This window comes from Balaenoptera physalus, assembly GCF_965194825.1.
Source record: "Balaenoptera physalus genome assembly, chromosome: 16".
Taxonomy (NCBI): domain Eukaryota; kingdom Metazoa; phylum Chordata; class Mammalia; order Artiodactyla; family Balaenopteridae; genus Balaenoptera; species Balaenoptera physalus.
Genome location: NC_138898.1, coordinates 42182377 through 42200688, shown reverse-complemented (window position 1 = coordinate 42200688; position 18312 = coordinate 42182377). Strand labels below are relative to the sequence as shown.

At 34.2% G+C, this 18312-nt stretch overlaps 1 protein-coding gene across 12 annotated transcripts in view; it reads left to right on the top strand.

Annotated features, from left to right (window-relative positions):
- The window catches only part of TASP1 (taspase 1), a 385678-nt gene that overhangs the window by 37231 nt on the left and 330135 nt on the right, over nucleotides 1-18312 (top strand). For all 12 annotated transcript variants that reach the window (XR_014254563.1, XM_082428637.1, XM_082428634.1 and 9 more), the window contains 2 exons: nucleotides 8162-8282; nucleotides 15722-15806. Coding sequence is in view for 11 of the 12 variants with exons in the window: in XM_082428637.1 (XP_082284763.1) it covers nucleotides 8162-8282; nucleotides 15722-15806 (206 nt within the window). In the remaining variant the exon portion in view is untranslated. The remainder of the gene's footprint in view (nucleotides 1-8161; nucleotides 8283-15721; nucleotides 15807-18312) is intronic.

Below are 18312 nucleotides of genomic sequence, written 5' to 3'. Positions count from 1 at the left end.
ATGAAATTCAAATTTCAGTGTTTATGATGGAGTTTCATTGGAACACAGCCATGCTCATTCATTTGTGTATTTTCTCTGGCTGCTTTTCATGCTACAGAGGCAGAGTTTAGTAGTTGTAGACTTGTCTGTGTGGCCAAGCCTGAACTATATAACATATCTGGCTCTTTACAGAAAGATTTGCCTGGCACATAGGTGAACAATAATTTTTTGTTGAATGAATGAATGAATGAATCTTAGCCTATACCACCACAGAGGAATCTAAATTGGAAATCTTTCAGCAATCCAGTCTTGATAATTTGAGCTTAATTGGCTGCTTAATAAAAATATCCTCAATGATTGTTTGGTAATACATTTTCATTGGCTTCTAGTCATCCTGTAAATAATGAGAATTGATGATGAAATACCAGGGAGTTTGTAATTGTTAGGATAGTGTCAGGTAGGATAGGTTTATTGTACAAGTTTTACTAGTGTTAGTTTGAAAAAGACTATAACAACATGGAGTATACATCCTGTTTTTATTCTATTTAAAAATGATTCAAGAAATTGTTTCAAAGGCTGTTCTTTTTTTTTCTCATCAGCTTTAGATTAATAAAACTACCTGCTTATTAATGAAGGCAGTAATAAAAATAATTTTGATATCTTAGCATACTTAATTTTGAGTAAGAAAGTGTATTATCACATAATTTCATTCTACTGTTGAATTTGCCGTTGATTAACAAGGTATGAATACTAACATATTAGTAATTTCCTGTAAATGTCTAACTTCTCCTTAAAGGAAGATTGGAAATGGAAATTGGACAAACATAAATCATTTTATATAAAAATGATTTTACAATGTGCCAGTCCAGTTTTTGTACAACATTTGAAAACTAAATTGTTTGCATCTGTATGCGCTGTTAATAGAGGTCTCATAATAGATCCCCAGAGGTACAGTATACCCCATAGCCTTGCAAACAGTTCTTATTTTATGCTTTCAGCAAAGGACATTAAATGGGTAATACAGGTTGTGGTTTAGAGTGAAAGAGTAATACTTTGCAGATCTTTGCCTTGGCTCAGTGTTTCCAAATTTCATTAATAAGAAAGGGTTTCCATGTCATGGTGGGTGTGTAGCTCTTGATTCGCCTCTTGGCTTTCCTGCCCTCTCTTTGCTGGGTTAAGCAAAGTGATCTTGCTTTTTAAAGCTTTGTCTCCTTTGAAAGTTATAAGTAAACTTAAAAAATATTTTGCTTTTAAAGTGTTATCTTTTAGAAACTGAAAATTCTGTTGCCTGAATTTATTTCATTTCTCTTGTTTCAACTGTGAAAAGATTGGATTCTTAACACTCTATTACATTTTTTCTGGCATTTCTTTATAGCAGTAACCTGTAGGAATCAGTAGGTATCAGCTTGCTTAAGGGCTTATAGTTCACAGTGATCAGTTATTCTATTTATATCTTTTTGTAATTAACTCCTATTCATTCTGCAAATATTTATTGAGTACCTACTGTGTACCAAGCATTACTTTAGACATTGGGATACAACACCTAAAAAGACAAATTATTGTACTTACAGGGCTTACATTCTATGGGGAGAATTAGACAATTACATATAATGTCAAGTAGTAAAAAGTACCATAAGGAAGAATAAGATAGTAAGAGAAAAAAATCATTGGGGAAGGTTGGGGAAATGCTAAGTCAGTATGGGGAGGACTGACCTGCCCAGAGATGTCACATGAACAAGATGGGGGAGAAAGCCATGCAAACAAAGGTGTCGGGGAAGGGAGTCTTGGGTTTGAAGGGAAAGTCTCTTCTTATCCCATTTTATTCTTCTTTCTAGTACTTACCGTCATGGGACAACAGCTGTTTATACATGCAGACATACGTGTATGTGTATGTTTCTATATATACACACACACACACACGCAGTCTTTATTTACTGACTCTTTCCCCTACTATAATTGCTCACTAAGCTCAGCATTTCAAAATGTAAAAGCCCTCAGGTGGGAGTGTTCCTCTTGTGCAAGAATTACCAGGAGGCGTGTGGCTGGTGCATAGTAAGGGAGAGGAAGAGAGGGGCCAGATCACGTAGGGCCTTGTAAACCTTGGAAAGTAAGACTTTAGATTTTATTCTAAAGTATGACAGGAAGCCATTGCAGGTTTTTGAACAGGGGAGTAAACAGGATTTTAAAAGGATTGCTGGCTACTGATTGGATATAATGATTGCTAGTTGTACAAAATGATTCACCTCAGAAAATCAACAACAAATGACCATGTAAAAAGCTTATGTACATTATAAGGGGAAAGTTAGTATAAGGGGTGGTCAGTTTATACTGAGTGATAAGTACAATTTTTTTTCAGTTTTATTGAAATATAATTTATATACAACAAAATGCACCAATTTTAAGTGTACAATTTGATGAGTTTTGACAAATGTAACTACCAGTGTAACTACCAATACAATCTTGACATATAACATTTCCGTCACCCCCAAAATTCTCTCATAATGCCTGTCTGCAGTGGATCCCCTCCTCTCAGCCACCCCTGGCAACTACTATCTGCTTTTTTCATAATTTGGCCTTTTCTAGAATTTGGTATAAATAGAATCATACATTATGTGGCCTTTTGTGAGTGGCTTCTTTCACTTTGCATAATGCTTTTGAGATTCATCCATATTGTTGGGTGAATTAGGAATTTGTTCCTTTTATTGCTGAATAGTATTTCATTGTATTGATACATCACAATTTGTTTATCCATTTACCAGTCGATGAGCATTTGTGTTGTTTCCCGCTTTTGGCTGTTCTGATTAAAGCTGATATGAACATTTTCATTCAAGTCTTTATGTGGACATATGCTTTCATTTTTCTTGGATAAATAGTTAGGAGTAGAATTGCTGGATCTATGGTAAGTGTATGCTTAACTTTAAAGAAACTGCCAAACTATTTGCTATTTTTATTCTTACTAGCAGTGTATGAGGGTTACAGTTGCTCTACTTTCTTGCCAAAACTCACTATTGTTGGCCTTTTAAATTTAACCATTTTAGTGGTATCTCGTGGTTTCAATTCGCATTCCCTAATGACTAATGATATTATGCATCTTTTCATGTATTATTTGCAATCTGTTCATGAAATTGTTTGCCCATTAAAAACTTTGGATTGTCTTACTGAGTTGTATGATTTTTTTATATATACTGGATACAAGTCCTTTACCTTTATGTTTTGTAAAACTTTTCTCCCAGGCTGTGGCTTGAATTTTTAAAATAAAATTTTAATTTTAGAACAGTTTTAGTTTTACAGAAAAATTGAGAAGCTAGTACAGAGAATTCCAGTACACCCAGTAACTCATCTTCCCCATCTTCCCTATTAGCATCTACATTAGTATGGTACATGTTTCACGGTTAATGAACCTGTATTAACACATTATTATTAACTAAAGTCCATACTTTATTCAGATTTTAATTTTACCTAAAGAAATAGTTTAGTTTTAATGTGAAAATCTTTTTTTGTTCCAAAGTGTTTTTCACCTTAGATTATATTTTTCATCTCTAGAAGTTTGATTAATTTATTTTTTCATAGCTTCTTTTTCTTCTTATCTTCATGTTTTCCTATACCTACTTGAACATATAGAGTATGTTTGTGAAAGCTAGTTTAACATTGTTAGTTAACATTAGAATTGTTTGCTAGTTCTATCATCTGTCATTTATAGGTCTGTTTTAGTGTGGTAATTTCTTCTGGTTATGAGGCATAGTTTTCTGCTTTTTTGCATGCTGGTCATCTTTGGTTTTTTTTAAACACTGTGCATTTTACATCTTTGGGAGTTGGATATTGTATTATTTCTTCAAATATTGTAGGACTTTGTTCTGGGACACTGTTGTGTAAATCATTTTGATCCTTTTGAGGCTTCTTTAAAACCTTGTTAGTGCGAGTCTAAAGTAGCCTTCTTTCTAGGGCTGATTTGGCCCAACTCTAGACGTTACCTGAGACTTTTCCTGATGTCCTCACTCTGGCTGATGGGAACATGACTTATTCTCTCCTCTGTGTGAGCTCCAGGGATTGCTCAGCTTACTCTTTTCCAGAGGTTCTTTCTTTGGCCTTGGTAGCTTCCTCACAAGTGTATGTAGGCTAATACTCATTTAAAGTCTCAGGGTCCTACAGGCCTCTGGCATTCTCTCTGTGTAGCTCTCTCCTCTTTGCACCCTGTGCTGCATATTCTAGCCTTCCTGGACTCCGTGAACTCATAACTTTGTCTTCTCAACTCTGGAAGAATGTTGGCTCTTTTTTGGGTTCCTCTTGCCTGTGCTGTGGTCTGAAAAGTATCTCTAGGAATTAAGTGGAGGCACCTGATTTGTGTCTGTTTTTCTCAGGATCACAGTCCTGTGCTGGCTATTGAATGAAGTCTGTCTGTTTCATATATTTTGTCTGATTTTCTAGTTAGGAGGACAAATATGATCCCTATTATGCCTTCATAGTCAGAAGCAGAAGTTCAGTAGACACACTTTTGAACTTATAAGTGTATTTTGAAGTAAGGGAAGTATTTCTGAAAAAAAATCGCTTCTAAGATATCCTTTAATTTTCTTATATCCCTTTTTCTTAGGTTTTTAAAAAAATTTTTATTTATTATTTATTTTTGGCTGTGTTGGGTCTTCGTTGCTGTGCAGGGGCTTTCTCTAGTTGCAGCAAGCGGGGGCCACTCTTCATCATGATGCGTGGGCCTCTCACTATCGCGGCCTCTCTTGTTGCGGAGCACAGGCTCCAGACACGCAGGCTCAGTAGTTGTGGCTCACGGGCCTAGTTGCTCCGCAGCATGTGGGATCTTCCCAGACCAGGGCTCGAACCCATGTGCCCTGCATTGGCAGGCAGATTCTCAACCACTGCGCCACCAGGGAAGCCCTCTTAGGTATTTTTGAAATGTCAAATTTAAACATCGGGCAAGAGTCATTTTTAGAATAATTTAGTTCACTTTGTGATTTCTAACTGTGTATTAGATTGAAATTAATTTTGGAGAGCTTATTTGCTGATATATCCCATTTTAAAGATTGTTGAAATGGCATATATACTGTTATGATCATGTACATATATTTTGGGAATTACTAAATATGGATGCTTTAAATTTTTCTCACATTTCAGTTCCTTTCTCACATACTTTGAAAGATATATGCGATTAGGCAAGGGAGGTTATGTAGAGTAAAAAAAAAAAACCCTTGTAATATGGTGGTAATTTACTTGTGCTTACTTGTACAATCTCTCTATTCAGTGTCATAGAGGCTTCTGACCTGGGTCTTTATATGTTTGGATATATGGGTTCAGGCTTTTGAGCACGAACCACCCGCTCTTGCTTGGCCCTGCAGTAAACCTTTCTCTGCTGCTCCCCCAATATACATACATACATACATACATACATATATATACATATATATATATATGAAATAATTCAGGGCAAGGATTCAGTCTTTATCTGTTCTAAATCATAGTCCTTCTTTAGTTGTGATCTCTTTCCCAAGATTTAGTTGTGAATTGATTTAAGTGGAATATTCACTTGGAAGGCCTTATTCAAACTCGTTACACTTAATTACACACTTTCTTTCCTTCATCTTATAAAATGCCCCGTTTTTATTAATGGTTTTATTTATCTCTCAAGTTTGGAAGTTCTGGTCCTTTTCTCTCTCTTTCTATTTCCTTTTGCCTGCTGCTGTCATTTCATATCAAGTGGTTAATGTTTCAAGCCTGCATTGTAAAATAGCCTCCAGTTTGGTCTCTCTGATTTCAGTTTCCTCCCCTTCCTTTTCATATATCAATAGTATGTGAATGTCAGTTTATGTTTCCTTGGCCAATATACTCATCTTGACTTTTTCTTCTACAGAAAGCTTGAATGGCTTCTCATTATTTTCCCAATCAAGTCCAGATTCTGATGAGTGGCATGGAGCAATCTCCATATTTGGCTCCAGCCAACCATGTTTCCTAAATGTGTCTTCTGTGACTCTGACACTTTACGGCTGCCTACGTGTTGCTCCCTGCATATCCATCAAGTGGAATTTTCTAGCCCCCTGACCAGTCTTTGGTTTTGTTTTACATCCTTCAGGAAGCCTGCTATTAACTTCTTCATCTCATTCTGGGCCATTTCCTTTTGAATCCTCAAGGTACTTATTGTTTGTATCACTCACTTTCTATTTAATTATACAACCCTTTTGTTGTTTTCCAGTCTGTGATCTTACATCTAAAATTCTTTGGACAATTAGATTTTCTAACTGCATTAGAACAAAAGCCCTGGTCTCAAATACCTGATCCCTTTGCTCAAGTTATAGGTACACATTAGGGAGATCTTAATGTTGTGGTCTGTTTTCCTTGGATCCAGGAAACTGGGGACATTTGTAGATAATTTTGGGCATTTGGTGATCTTTAGGTTGGTAAAAAATTGCCCTGGTTTCCTAGATAATATTGGTCTTAGCTTAGAACATAGTTAATTTTTCTGTATTGACTATGATTTCTGACTCAGATATTCTCTTGCGTTTGGATATCTAGTTGTCCCAGCACCATTTATGGAAAAGACTATACTTTCTTTTTTCTTTTTTTTTTAATACTGTAACTGAAACTTTATTGTATATATATTTTCACTTACTAAATTGCTGAACCCAGTAAAGTAGTATTTGTTTTCTGCTTTTTTAAAAAAATTAATTTTTATTGGAGTATAGTTGATTTACAATGTTGTGTTAGTTTCTGCTGTACAGCAAAGTCAATCAGTTATACATATACATATATCTACTCTTTTTTAGATTCTTTTCCCATATAGGTCATTACAGAATATTGAGTAGAGTTCCTTTTGCTATACAGTAGGTTCTTATAAGTTATCCTTTCTTTATTGAATCGTTTTGGCATCCCTGATGAATTGACCATAAGTGTAAGGCTTATTTCTGGACAATTCTATTGCATTGATCTACATGTCTGTCGTTAGCTATATGTCCATATCACACTGTCTTGATTAATTTGTAGTAAGTTATAAAACCTAGAAGTGTGAGCCTTCAATTTTTAAAAGAAAAAAAGTGTTTTTCTTTTAAAAATTGTTTTGACTATTCTTAGTTCCTTGCATTTCCATATGAATTGTAAGATTAGTTTGTCAATTTCTGCAAAAAACAGCAGCTAGGATTTGATAAGGGATTGTGTTGAATCAGACCAATTTGGGGAGTATTGCCATCTTAAAGATATTAAGTTTTCTGTTCTATGTACATTGATGTCCTTCCATTGATTTAGGTCTTTAATTTTTTTAAAACATATTTTATAGTTTTTACTGTACACCTCTTATACTGCTTTTGTTAAATTTATTCCTATTTTATTCTTTTTGATGTTATTGTAAATTGAATTGTTTTCTTAATTTCATTTTCAGATTTTTCATTACTAAGGTATAGAAATACAACTGATTTTTGCATATTGAGCTTATATCTTGCAATCCTTTTGAACTTTTTTATTAGTTCTAATAGTTTTTTAGTGGAGTTTTTAGGATTTTTTGTATACAAGATCATGTCATCTTCCAATAGAGGTAATTTTACTTTTTCCTTTCTAATCTAGATGCTCTTTGTTTTTCTTTCTTGCCTAATTGTCCTGTTCAGAACATCCACTATAATGCTGAAAAGAAGTGGTGAGAGTGAACATTGCTGTGTTGTTCCTGGTCTTAGGGGAAAGGGTCTTTCACCATTAATTATGATGTTAGCTCTGGACTCTTGTAGATGCCCTTTATCATGTTAAGGAAGTTCCCTTCTGTTTCTAGTTTTTGAGTGTTTTTCTCATGAAAGGGTATTGGATTTTGTCAAATACTTTTTCTCTATTAATATGATCATGTTTTAAAAATTTGTTTTATTCTTTATTTTATTAACATGGTGTATTACAATGAGTTTCAGATATTAAACCAAACTTGCTTTCCTGGAATCCCTCTTGTTCATGGTGTATAATCCTTTCATATTTTGCTGCATTTGCTTTTCTTGAGGATTTTCGTGTCAATATTCACAAGGTATATTGGCCTGTAGTTTTCTTTCCTTATGATATCTTTGCTTTGTTTTGGAATCAGGGTTGTACTGGTATCATACAATGAGTTGGGAAGTGTTCTTTCCCTTTCTAGTTTTTGGAAGAGTTTATGAAGTGTTGACATTAATTCTTCTCTACGACTAATGGTATTTTAATGTTTATTTTTATCTTTTAGGATTCTCCTTTTACAAATGCAGGAATGGGATCTAATCTAAATCTCTTGGGTGAAATTGAGTGTGATGCCAGCATAATGGATGGAAAATCCCTGAATTTTGGAGCTGTTGGAGCACTGAGTGGTATGTGAACATTATAACACATTATCTCTATTCTTAGAAAAAAACTGACTATTACCATTTCATTCCTCCTAAAGACTTAGCTCAGTTGTTTTCGTCATTCTTACTTGGAATAGTGTTGAAAACAAACATTGTTTTCTTTTACAGAATTTAAAACAGAAAATCTTACCTACAGATAGAAAGAAAACAGTGAAATAGCTTATGTCCAAGTCTTTGGTTAGAGTTTGATCATTCTCCTCCATCTCCTCAAGAGATTACAGACATGTAAAATGGGAGTTAGCATATTCTATTAATTTTGCAATTATTTGAATACACAAATAATATATTTTTATTGTTAAAAAATTCAAATGATATAAATAAAATTTACCTTTGATCTTCCAAATCTTTCCTTCCAAAGCTCTCCTTAGGAGGTTTAACCAGTAACATAATGTGCATTTATCCATATTTATATGTAAGAGAAACATAGTTTTGCACATATTTTTAAAAAATCAATGTACATATTATTTTGAAACTTTCTTTTTTTCTTTAAATAGGATGTCTTGGAGATTTTTTCCACATCAGTACATATAAGATATAAATGTTTTGCAGTTTACTTATTAAAACAAAATATACATGAAGGGCACAGATTTTTAAAAAAAATATTTTATTGGAGTATAGTTGATTTACAATGTTTTGTTAGTTTCTGCTGTACAGCAAAGTCAATCAGTTATACATATACATATATTCACTCTTTTTTAGATTCTTTTCCCATATAGGTCATTACAGAATATTGAGTAGAGCTCCTTTTGCTGTACAGTAGGTCCTTATTGGTTATCTATTTTATATATAATATTGTGTATATGTCAATCCCAGTATCCCAGTTTATCCCTCCTCCCCTTCCCCCTGGTAACCATACGTTTGTTTTCTACATCTGTGACTATATTTCTCTTTTATAAATAAGTTCATTTGTACCATTTTTTAGATTCCACATATAAGCGATTTTAAGTATAAAACTTCATTAATTTCTAGATGTATATAGCCATGTAAACCACCACCAAATCAAGACATAAAACATTTCCATGTCAAAATATAGAACATTGCCAAACTCCCAGAAGGGTTCTTTATGCCTCTTCCTAGTTTATACCTCTTGTACTCCCCTCCTACCCGCTCCCCCTTGTCCATTACTTCTGACTTTAGGCACCATAGATTAATTTGGCTGTTCTTCAAATTCCTATGAATGGAATCGTACACCTCTGTGTCTGGTTTCTTTTGCTTAATGTTATGCCTGTGAGATTGATTTATGATTTGTGTCATAGTAGCTTTTTCTTTTGTGTTAGTAGCATTTTATTGCATGAATATAAAATAACTTATTCTCTTGGTGGATATTTAAATAATTTCTAGTTTTTGACTGTTACGAATAAAACTCCAGTGCATATTTTTGTGCATGTCTTTTGGTAGACATATGTACTTATTAATATTTCCCTTGAGTATAAACCTAGGATTTGGAATGGTAAGTTTAGGTACATATGTACTTTGCTTTAGAAGATACTGTCAGACAGTTCTAGAAAGTAGTTGTTACAATCTATACTCCCACAATGTATGAGCATTTCAGTTACTCTGCATCCTTGGCAATGTTTGATATTGATATTCTTTTTAAAATTTAGTCATTTTGATATGTGTGTAGTGGTATTATTGTTTTAATTTGAGTTTCTCTGGTGACTAATGATATTGAGAACCTTCTCATATGCTTATTGGCCATTTAGATGTCCTTGTTGTGCAGTGTGTTCAAGTCTTTTGCATACTTTTTATTGGATTTTTTTTTTATTGATTTGTTGGAGTACCTTATATATTTTTCATACAGATCCTTTGTCAGATACATGTATTGTGAATATCTGCTCCCAGTCTGTTGCTCACTCTTCTAATGAAGTTTAAGTTATCAACCTTTAATGTTATGGTTAATTTTTATTGTATTTTGTTTAAGAAATCTTTGCCTACCCAAAGTTTTGAAGGTAGCTTCCACTGTTTTCTTTTAGTAGTTCTATTGTTTTTAACCCTTCACATTTAGCTTTCTTATCAAGCTCAGATTCATTTTAGTGAAGTAGGAACTGAAATTAATTTTTTTCCCTCTTATGGATATCCAAATGGCTCATTGCCATTGTCAATAGAAAGGACAGTTCTTTCCTCATAGAATTGTGTTGGCAAATCAGGTGACTGTATGTGTAATGGTTTGTTTCTATACCTTCTATTCCATTAATCTGTCTATTGCCAGTCCCACACTGTCTTGATTTCTGTAGCTTTATATTGTATTTTGATAATTTGAAAGTGTAAGACTTCCAACTTCCTTTTTCTTTTTTTTTTTTTTCCTTAACAGCTGTATTGGCTATTCTTTTTTTTTTTTTTTTTTTAATAAATTTATTTTTGGCTGTGTTGGGTCTGAGCTTTCTCTAGTTGCAACGAGTGGGGGCTACTCTTTGCTGTGATGCATGGGCTTCTCATTGCGGTGGCTTCTCTTGTTGCAGAGCACAGGCTCTAGGCATGCAGGCTTCAGTAGTTGTGGCACATGGGCTCAGTAGTTGTGGTTCGTGGGCTCTAGAGCACAGGCTCAGTAGTTGTGGCGCATGGGCTTAGCTGCTCCGCGGCATATGGGATGTTCCTGGACCAGGGCTCGAACCCATGTCCCCCACATTGGCAGGCGGATTCTTAACCACTGTGCCACCAGGGAAGCCCCTGTACTGGCTATTCTAAGTTTATGGCATTTTCATAAAATTTTTAGAATCAACTTGTCAATGTCCATAATAAAACCCTGCTGAGATTTTGACTGGTATTGCATCGAATGTATAAAACCATATGTGGACAACTGACATCTTAACAATATTGCATATTCCTGTTCATGAACATGAAATATGTACATTTGTATAAATATTATTCATTTCTTTCTCAGCAGTGTTTTATGGTTTTTAGTATAGATGTCTTATACACCCTTTTTATTAGATTTATTCTAGATACTAAGTTTTTTTGATGGCTATTGTAAATATATATTTTAAAAATCAATATCCAGTTATTTTTGTATTTAGAAATACAGTTGAGTTTTGTGTATTGGACTTATATTCAATGGCCTTGATGACTTCACTTATTAATTCAGGCAATTAGAAAAATAGATTCTCTTGTAATTTCTGTATACACAGTCACATCATCTTTGAATCATGGCAGTTTTTTTTTCCTTTCTAATATTAAAAAAATTTTTTTTCTTGCATTATTGTGCTGGCTCTGACACTTGGTACAATATTAAATATAAGCGGTGATAGTGTGCATCCTTGCTTTGTTCCTGGTCTTAGAGGGAGAGCATTAGATATTTCACCATACTGTGTGCTGGTAGTTGTAGGATTTTCGTAAATGCTCTTTATGAGATTGAGGATGTTTCCTTCTAGTCTTAGTTTGCTGATAATTTTTATTTTAAATGGGTTATTGAATATCATTAAGTGCTTTTCTGCATCTTTGGCTTTTCTTTTTTATTCTGTTAGATATGATGGAATTTATGGTTGATTTTTGAATGTTAAACCAACTTTTCATTCCTGGCATAAAGTCAGGATTGTAATTTTTTATCTTTTTCACATTCCACTGGATTTGATTTACTGATGTTTAAGATTTTGACATCTATGTTTATATAATAGATTGGCTTTAATTTTACTTTCTTAAAATATTCTTTTTAGATTTTGGAATCACGTTATGGCTGGCCTCATAAAATGAGTTGGGATTTTTTTTCCCCTCTATTCTTTGAAAGAGTGTGTGTACAATTGGAATGGTTTTTAATTGTTTGGAAAATTCATTAGTTATTTTGAATCATTGGAGTTTTCTTTTTGGGAAGTTTTAAATAAATGGGATTCAATTTCTTTACCAGTTATAAGATTATCTATATTTTTTCTTACGTGTGTTTCCCAAGGAATTTGTCTTTTTCATAGGAGTTGTCAAATTTATTTGCCTAAAGACTTTATTGACTTCCAGTTTAATGTCACTGTGGTCAGAGAACATATTCCGAATGGTTCCAACCCCTTGAAACTTTCTGAGACTTGCTTTATGGCTCAGCTTATGGCGTATTTTGATGAATGTTCCATGTGTACTTCAAAAGAGTATTCTGCAATTGTTGGGTGTGTATTCTATGTATGTCAACTAGGTCAATTTACTTATTCATTGTTCCAATCTTCTGTATCTTTTCTGATTTTTGTTATAGGTAAGAACAGCATTTCAGTTAGTTTTAATTTCTTTTATTATGAGATTTTATTGGTATCTAATGAAATTTCATATTTTTAAAGGCCATTAGCATTTCTCTGTGAACTGTTTATACTTCTTCTGTGGCTTGCCTTTTACCTCTGTTTATAATGTGCTTTATCATATTGGAATTTAAAATTTTATTTGTCAAACTTATTACTTTCCCTTTTGTGGCTTTTGTATTTTGCATTTCTTAAGGTTTATCTCACTCATAATTGTAACTACAGTCACTTACATTTTCTTCAAATACATGTGTAATTTATTTTTCATTGGCTTCTTGAATGCATTGTTTGTTGATCAATTTCCGAATTGATCAGCAAGTTGTCCCTATATAATTTATTGAATAACAACAGTAATGATAATATTAAGTACCATTTATTGGGTGAGTATTACATACATACCATGTGATGTTCTCTGGTAGTTCATGTATGTTAAATCATTTAGTTCTCACGATAACCTTCTGAGGTCAGTACTCTTATCCCCATTTTATAGGTGAGGAAACTGAAACACAGGAGAGATTCAGTAGTTTGTCCAAGGTTACTGTATCAGTCTGGGTCCAACTAGGGGACAGAAACCACACAGCATTTTAAACAGGAGAAGCTTATTGTAAAGGGCAGAGGGAGACTACCCAGGTAAGGATAAACTTAGAAGGGAGTTCAGACCTCACAGAAAAAGGTGTGGCTGCAGCCGACTGTTTGACAGCCCACTTTTTTGCTGGGTTACCCAGGCCACAGTCACTGTGAGAGCAGAAACAATCCTGGGGGCCTCAGGCTGATAGGTGGGCACACAGAGGCCAGGAAGCCATGGGAATTAAACCTTTGTTTGCAGGATGAGGATTGGGCTTTTGGCTCCCTAGACAGCCAGCCCCACAGGATGCTTTGCTATGGGGCTGAGGAGAAGGTGTGGGGATCAGTGACTTGAGCTGGGCCTGGTCCTGTTCTTTCTGGGGCTGTCAGCTATGCTGCTGTGGCCTGAATCAGGAGTTGGGGAAAACATGGTAGCCAAATGCTGGAGAAAGCTGCACCCACAAGCACTTAGCACTGGAGAGAACCTTGTGGACCAGATAGTGAGAATAACTGGTGCTCTCCTGGAGCCTGGCTGTCAGGCCACCTTTTCCTCCTGCACTGTGTCTCCAGTGCCCTCTACTGACAAAGCTGACCTGTGTGCCGCTGGCAAAGGAAACATAGTTAAAAGGCCCATATCCACTTTCACCCATAAGGCAACCAATGGTGAATTTATAGCTGAGAAGCGATAAATTGATAGCTGGTTTATAACAGTCTGACTCCCATCATTCGGTGTTCTTTCCACCTCTCATAGGTAGTCCATCCTTTTCCTATTCATTTGAAATACTATCTACATCATGTATTAAATATCCACATGCACATGTGTTTGTGTCTCAACTTTAGCTTTATTCTGTTCCATTGATATATTTGTCTATTTTGTACCCAAACCACACTCAATTAGAATAGCTTTTAATAAAAAATGGTTATCTTGTAAGGTGAATACCTCTTCATTTTTTTACAAAAAATATTTTTCATTTTTTTTCCTGATGAATTTAAGAGTCAGCTTGTCATGCATCATAGAAATCCTTTTGAAGCTTTGATGGAGAATTTATAGCTTTGAATTTGTAAGTTAATTTTGTAATTATTAATGTCTTTATAATATTGAATCATCACATATAGAAATAAATTTATTTTAAGAGCTAGTACAGAGATCTAAGCTTTTCCTTTCTTTGATACTTTATACATTCTTTGGGGGGGCAGAGAAGTTTTTGGTGTTTAGCTAAATATCTAGTTTTGTTTTAAGGCAATCTGGTGACCTTAATTTGAGGGTGTTTTTTAAATTTAAAAAAATTTTTTTATTTTTGTCTGTGTTGTGTCTTCGTTGCTGCACGCAGGCTTTTCTCTGGATGCAGCGAGCAGGGGCTATTCTTCATTGTGGTGCACAGGCTTCTCATTGTGGTGGCTTCTCTTGTTGTGGAGCATGGGCTCTAGACGCACAGGCTTCAGTAGTTGTGGTGCGCAGGCTCAGTAGTTGTGGCACACAGGCTCAGTAGTTGTGGCTCGTGGGCTCTAGAGCACAGGCTCAGTAGTTGTGGCGCACGGGCTTAGTTGCTCTGCGGCATGTGGGATCTTCCCGGACCAGGGCTCAAACCCGTGTCTCCTGCATTGACGGGCGGATTCTTAACCACTGTGCCACCAGGGAAGCCCAATTTGAGGTTTTTAGTCTCTTTGAATCCCACTTCTGTTTTTTTTGTTGTTGTTGTTATTAATAGCGTTCTGAAAGGCATCCATAGGTTAGTGGTTAAGGGCATGGTCTCTGGCATTAGCTGCCTTTGTTAAAATCTCAATGTGTGATTCTGGGCAGGTAACTTAACCTGTGTAAATGTTTCCTCAGTAATCAGATAGGGTTTATAACTGTACTTATGTGATAGAGTTGAAGGATCAGTTAAATAATCTGATACATTTAAGGGTTTGACACTGGGCCTGGTGCATACTGGATCCTAAGTTTCTGTCACTGTCTTCTGTCATCATCATTGTCATGTTTGTCATTGTCATTGTCATGCTAGCAATTTTTTTCATGCTAATACTTTCTGTCCTATTTTTCCTCCTAGGTAAGCACCCTTTTCTCACTGTTCACATTTTGTTTTCCCTTCTGGAAACAATCCAAACCATATTTTAAGTCTCAATCTTGTGTATACTTGGCCTCTTCTCCCCACCCTTACCCATTTGTAGGACTTTCTCTTTATTCTTTCTTGCAGGTGAGATTTAAAATTTTTGGCCATTAATTTTTTCTCCCCAAGGTAAATTTGAAGCTGTTTGTAATCATGTTTATTCTTTAGAGGAAATTCATGGTTTTGATAATAGATGCCAAATTTTCACTTTATTTTTAAAATTCTATACTGAAATCTATTAAAAAGGAACTTAATTTAAATTTGTATTATTGCAAATTCAGTCTTTGCTGCTGTAGCACATGACAAAATGAGAATATATGTTTTATATTTGTTCTTATATCTGTAAGTATTCATATATTTGTCGATTTGATCCTTATTTTTCATGATACTTAACGGTTTTCATTAGTATATTTAAATAAAGTTTTCCATGATATTTAAAAGTTGTCATATTGAAACAGCCGCAGAATTGAGTGGGAAACTTGAAGACTTTTTGACTTCATTTTCTACCAATTTTATTTTATAGGAATCAAGAACCCAGTCTCAGTTGCGAACAGACTCTTGTGTGAAGGGCAGAAGGGCAAGCTCTCAGCCGGCAGAATTCCTCCCTGGTAACTGCTTTGTTCTTCGACTTTCCCTGGGTCTTTGGTCTTTGGTGCATGCAGTGTTTGAAGGCTATTTTTATCCACAGAAAGCTGATGCAGTTGGTTACACACCAGCAGTCGCTTGCCTTTGAGAGGAAGACACACTTTGTTCTGTGATCTTGGAACATTATGAATACTTGATAAGCTCCGGTTAGAATAGAATATTATGGATTAAAGCAGAAAAGAGATCAGTTAATTTTAGGTTTTGTAGTCGATTATAGAGATGCTTTTGCTGTTAATAAGTGTTCAACTGGGGTCTTTTTATTATAAAACTTTAAAGTATCATACATGTTTGAGACCAGAGTCTAAACTAATTTTTAATTTTGAGAAGTTCTTAGAATAAAAGAATGTAATTTTTCTTTTCTGGAGAAACATATTGTGACACTAAAATTAGTAAAATTACATCTTTTCTCCAGCATTAACATATAATTTTCATTAAAAGAAACTTTGAACTTTTCAAATATTTATGAAAGTAGAGAGAACATTTGAAAGAGCCCTCATGAACCTACCATCTAGCTCCAATAATTATCAATATTTTTGCCCTTTGTCTATCTCATGCATCTCTTTCCTATAGTATTTTAAAGTAAATCCTCACCATCGTATTTCATCCTTAAATAGTTTTGTAAATTTCTCTGTTTACAAAATCTAAGTACCATCCTGTTAACATGCCTAATAATATTAACAAATATGCCTCAATACTGTCTTATACTCAACCATCTTATACTTCAGTACTATATGTGTTCAGTATGCCTGAACACATTAAAGTTACATTAATACCCTCTGTTGAAAGTTGTGACAGTGGTACTATAGAAATCACTTTATTTGACTGTTATAATTTAAAGTCATAGAAAATAAATTAATATAGTTTTGAAAAATCTTGAAACCTTTTACCCAAATATATTCACGATATCCCTGTTTCCCATGTCAAGAAAATGAAACATGTTAAGAAATGTTAAGAAAGTGAAACATTACCAAGAGATTTGAAGCTGCCTAGACTGGACCCTTTCTAATGGCATCCTTATCCATTTCACTGTCCCATACCCTTACCCTGACCCCATCACTGGACCTGCCCCTAGGTAACAATTGTCCTCAATTTTAGCTTTTCTCATTCTCATATATTCCTTCATAGTATTAAACATATACAGTACAGGCATACTTCATTTTATTTGGCTTTACAGATGCTGCATTTTTTACAAATTGAAGGTTTGTGGCAGTTGTACTTCAAGCAAGCCTATTGGTGCCATTTTTCCAATGGCATTTGTTCATTTCATGTCTCTGTGTCACATTTTGGTAATTCTCACAATATTTCAAACTTTTTCATTATTATTATAGTTGCTGTGGTGCTCTGTGATCAGTGATCTTTAATGTTATTCACTACTATGACTTGTTGAAGGCTCAGATGATGGTTTGCATTTTTTAGCAATAAATTGTTTTTCAATTAAGGTATGTACAGTGTTATTTTAAGCATAGTGCTATTGCACACTTAATAGAATACAGCATAGTATAAACATAATTTTATATGAACTGGGAAACCAGAAAATTTGTGTGACTTGCTTTATTGCAATATTCACTTTATTGTGGTGGTCTGGAACTGAACTTGCAATATCTCTGAGGTATGCTGGCACTCTGATTTTCTAAGTCTATATAAACATGTACATAGATATACAAAAAAGTTCTGGAAAGAAGGTTACCAGACTCACCATAATTACCTCTAGGAAAGAGAAAGGAGGGAACAAGATGAGGCAATTGTCAAAGGGGATATGTGCAATATTTTTATATTTTACAAAGATAAAATATATGCGAAAAAGTGATGGCCATCTCTGTATTAAAATTGTATCATAAAGTGATCCTACAGTTGTCTGGAACTAGTGATCTAATTTTCTCACGTACATAGTTCTTCAGCTTTATTTTTTGTTTTCAAAATTGCTTTGACCATTTTAGGCATTTTGCATTTTCATGTGAATTTTAGAATTAGCCTGTCAATTTCTGTGAATAACCTGCTGGAATTTTGATTAGGTTTGTAACTTATCCATTTTTTAAGGTCTTCTTTAACCTCTGAACAGTGTTTTATAATTTTCAGTGTACAGATTTTGCACAGTTTTTATCAAATTTATACTTAAGTATTTCTTTTTGATGTGATAAATTGCATATTTTAAAAAGTTAAATACCAGTTGTTCCTTGCCAATATAGAAATATGATTAATTTTATTATATTGATATTCTAGCTTAGGAATTTGCTAAATTCATTTGTTCTCATACTGTTTTTACAGATTCCATAAGATTTTCTACATAGATAGTTCTGTCTTCTGGGCATAAAGATAGTTCTTTAAGTAATAAAGATACTTATTCTTTCTAATGTGGACTCCTTTAGTTAATTTCTTTTTCTTTATTTTTTTATTTTTTTATTTTTTTAAAGATTATTTTTATTGTACATGGGGAAATATACTTTATTTATTTATTTTTTAACTTTTGGG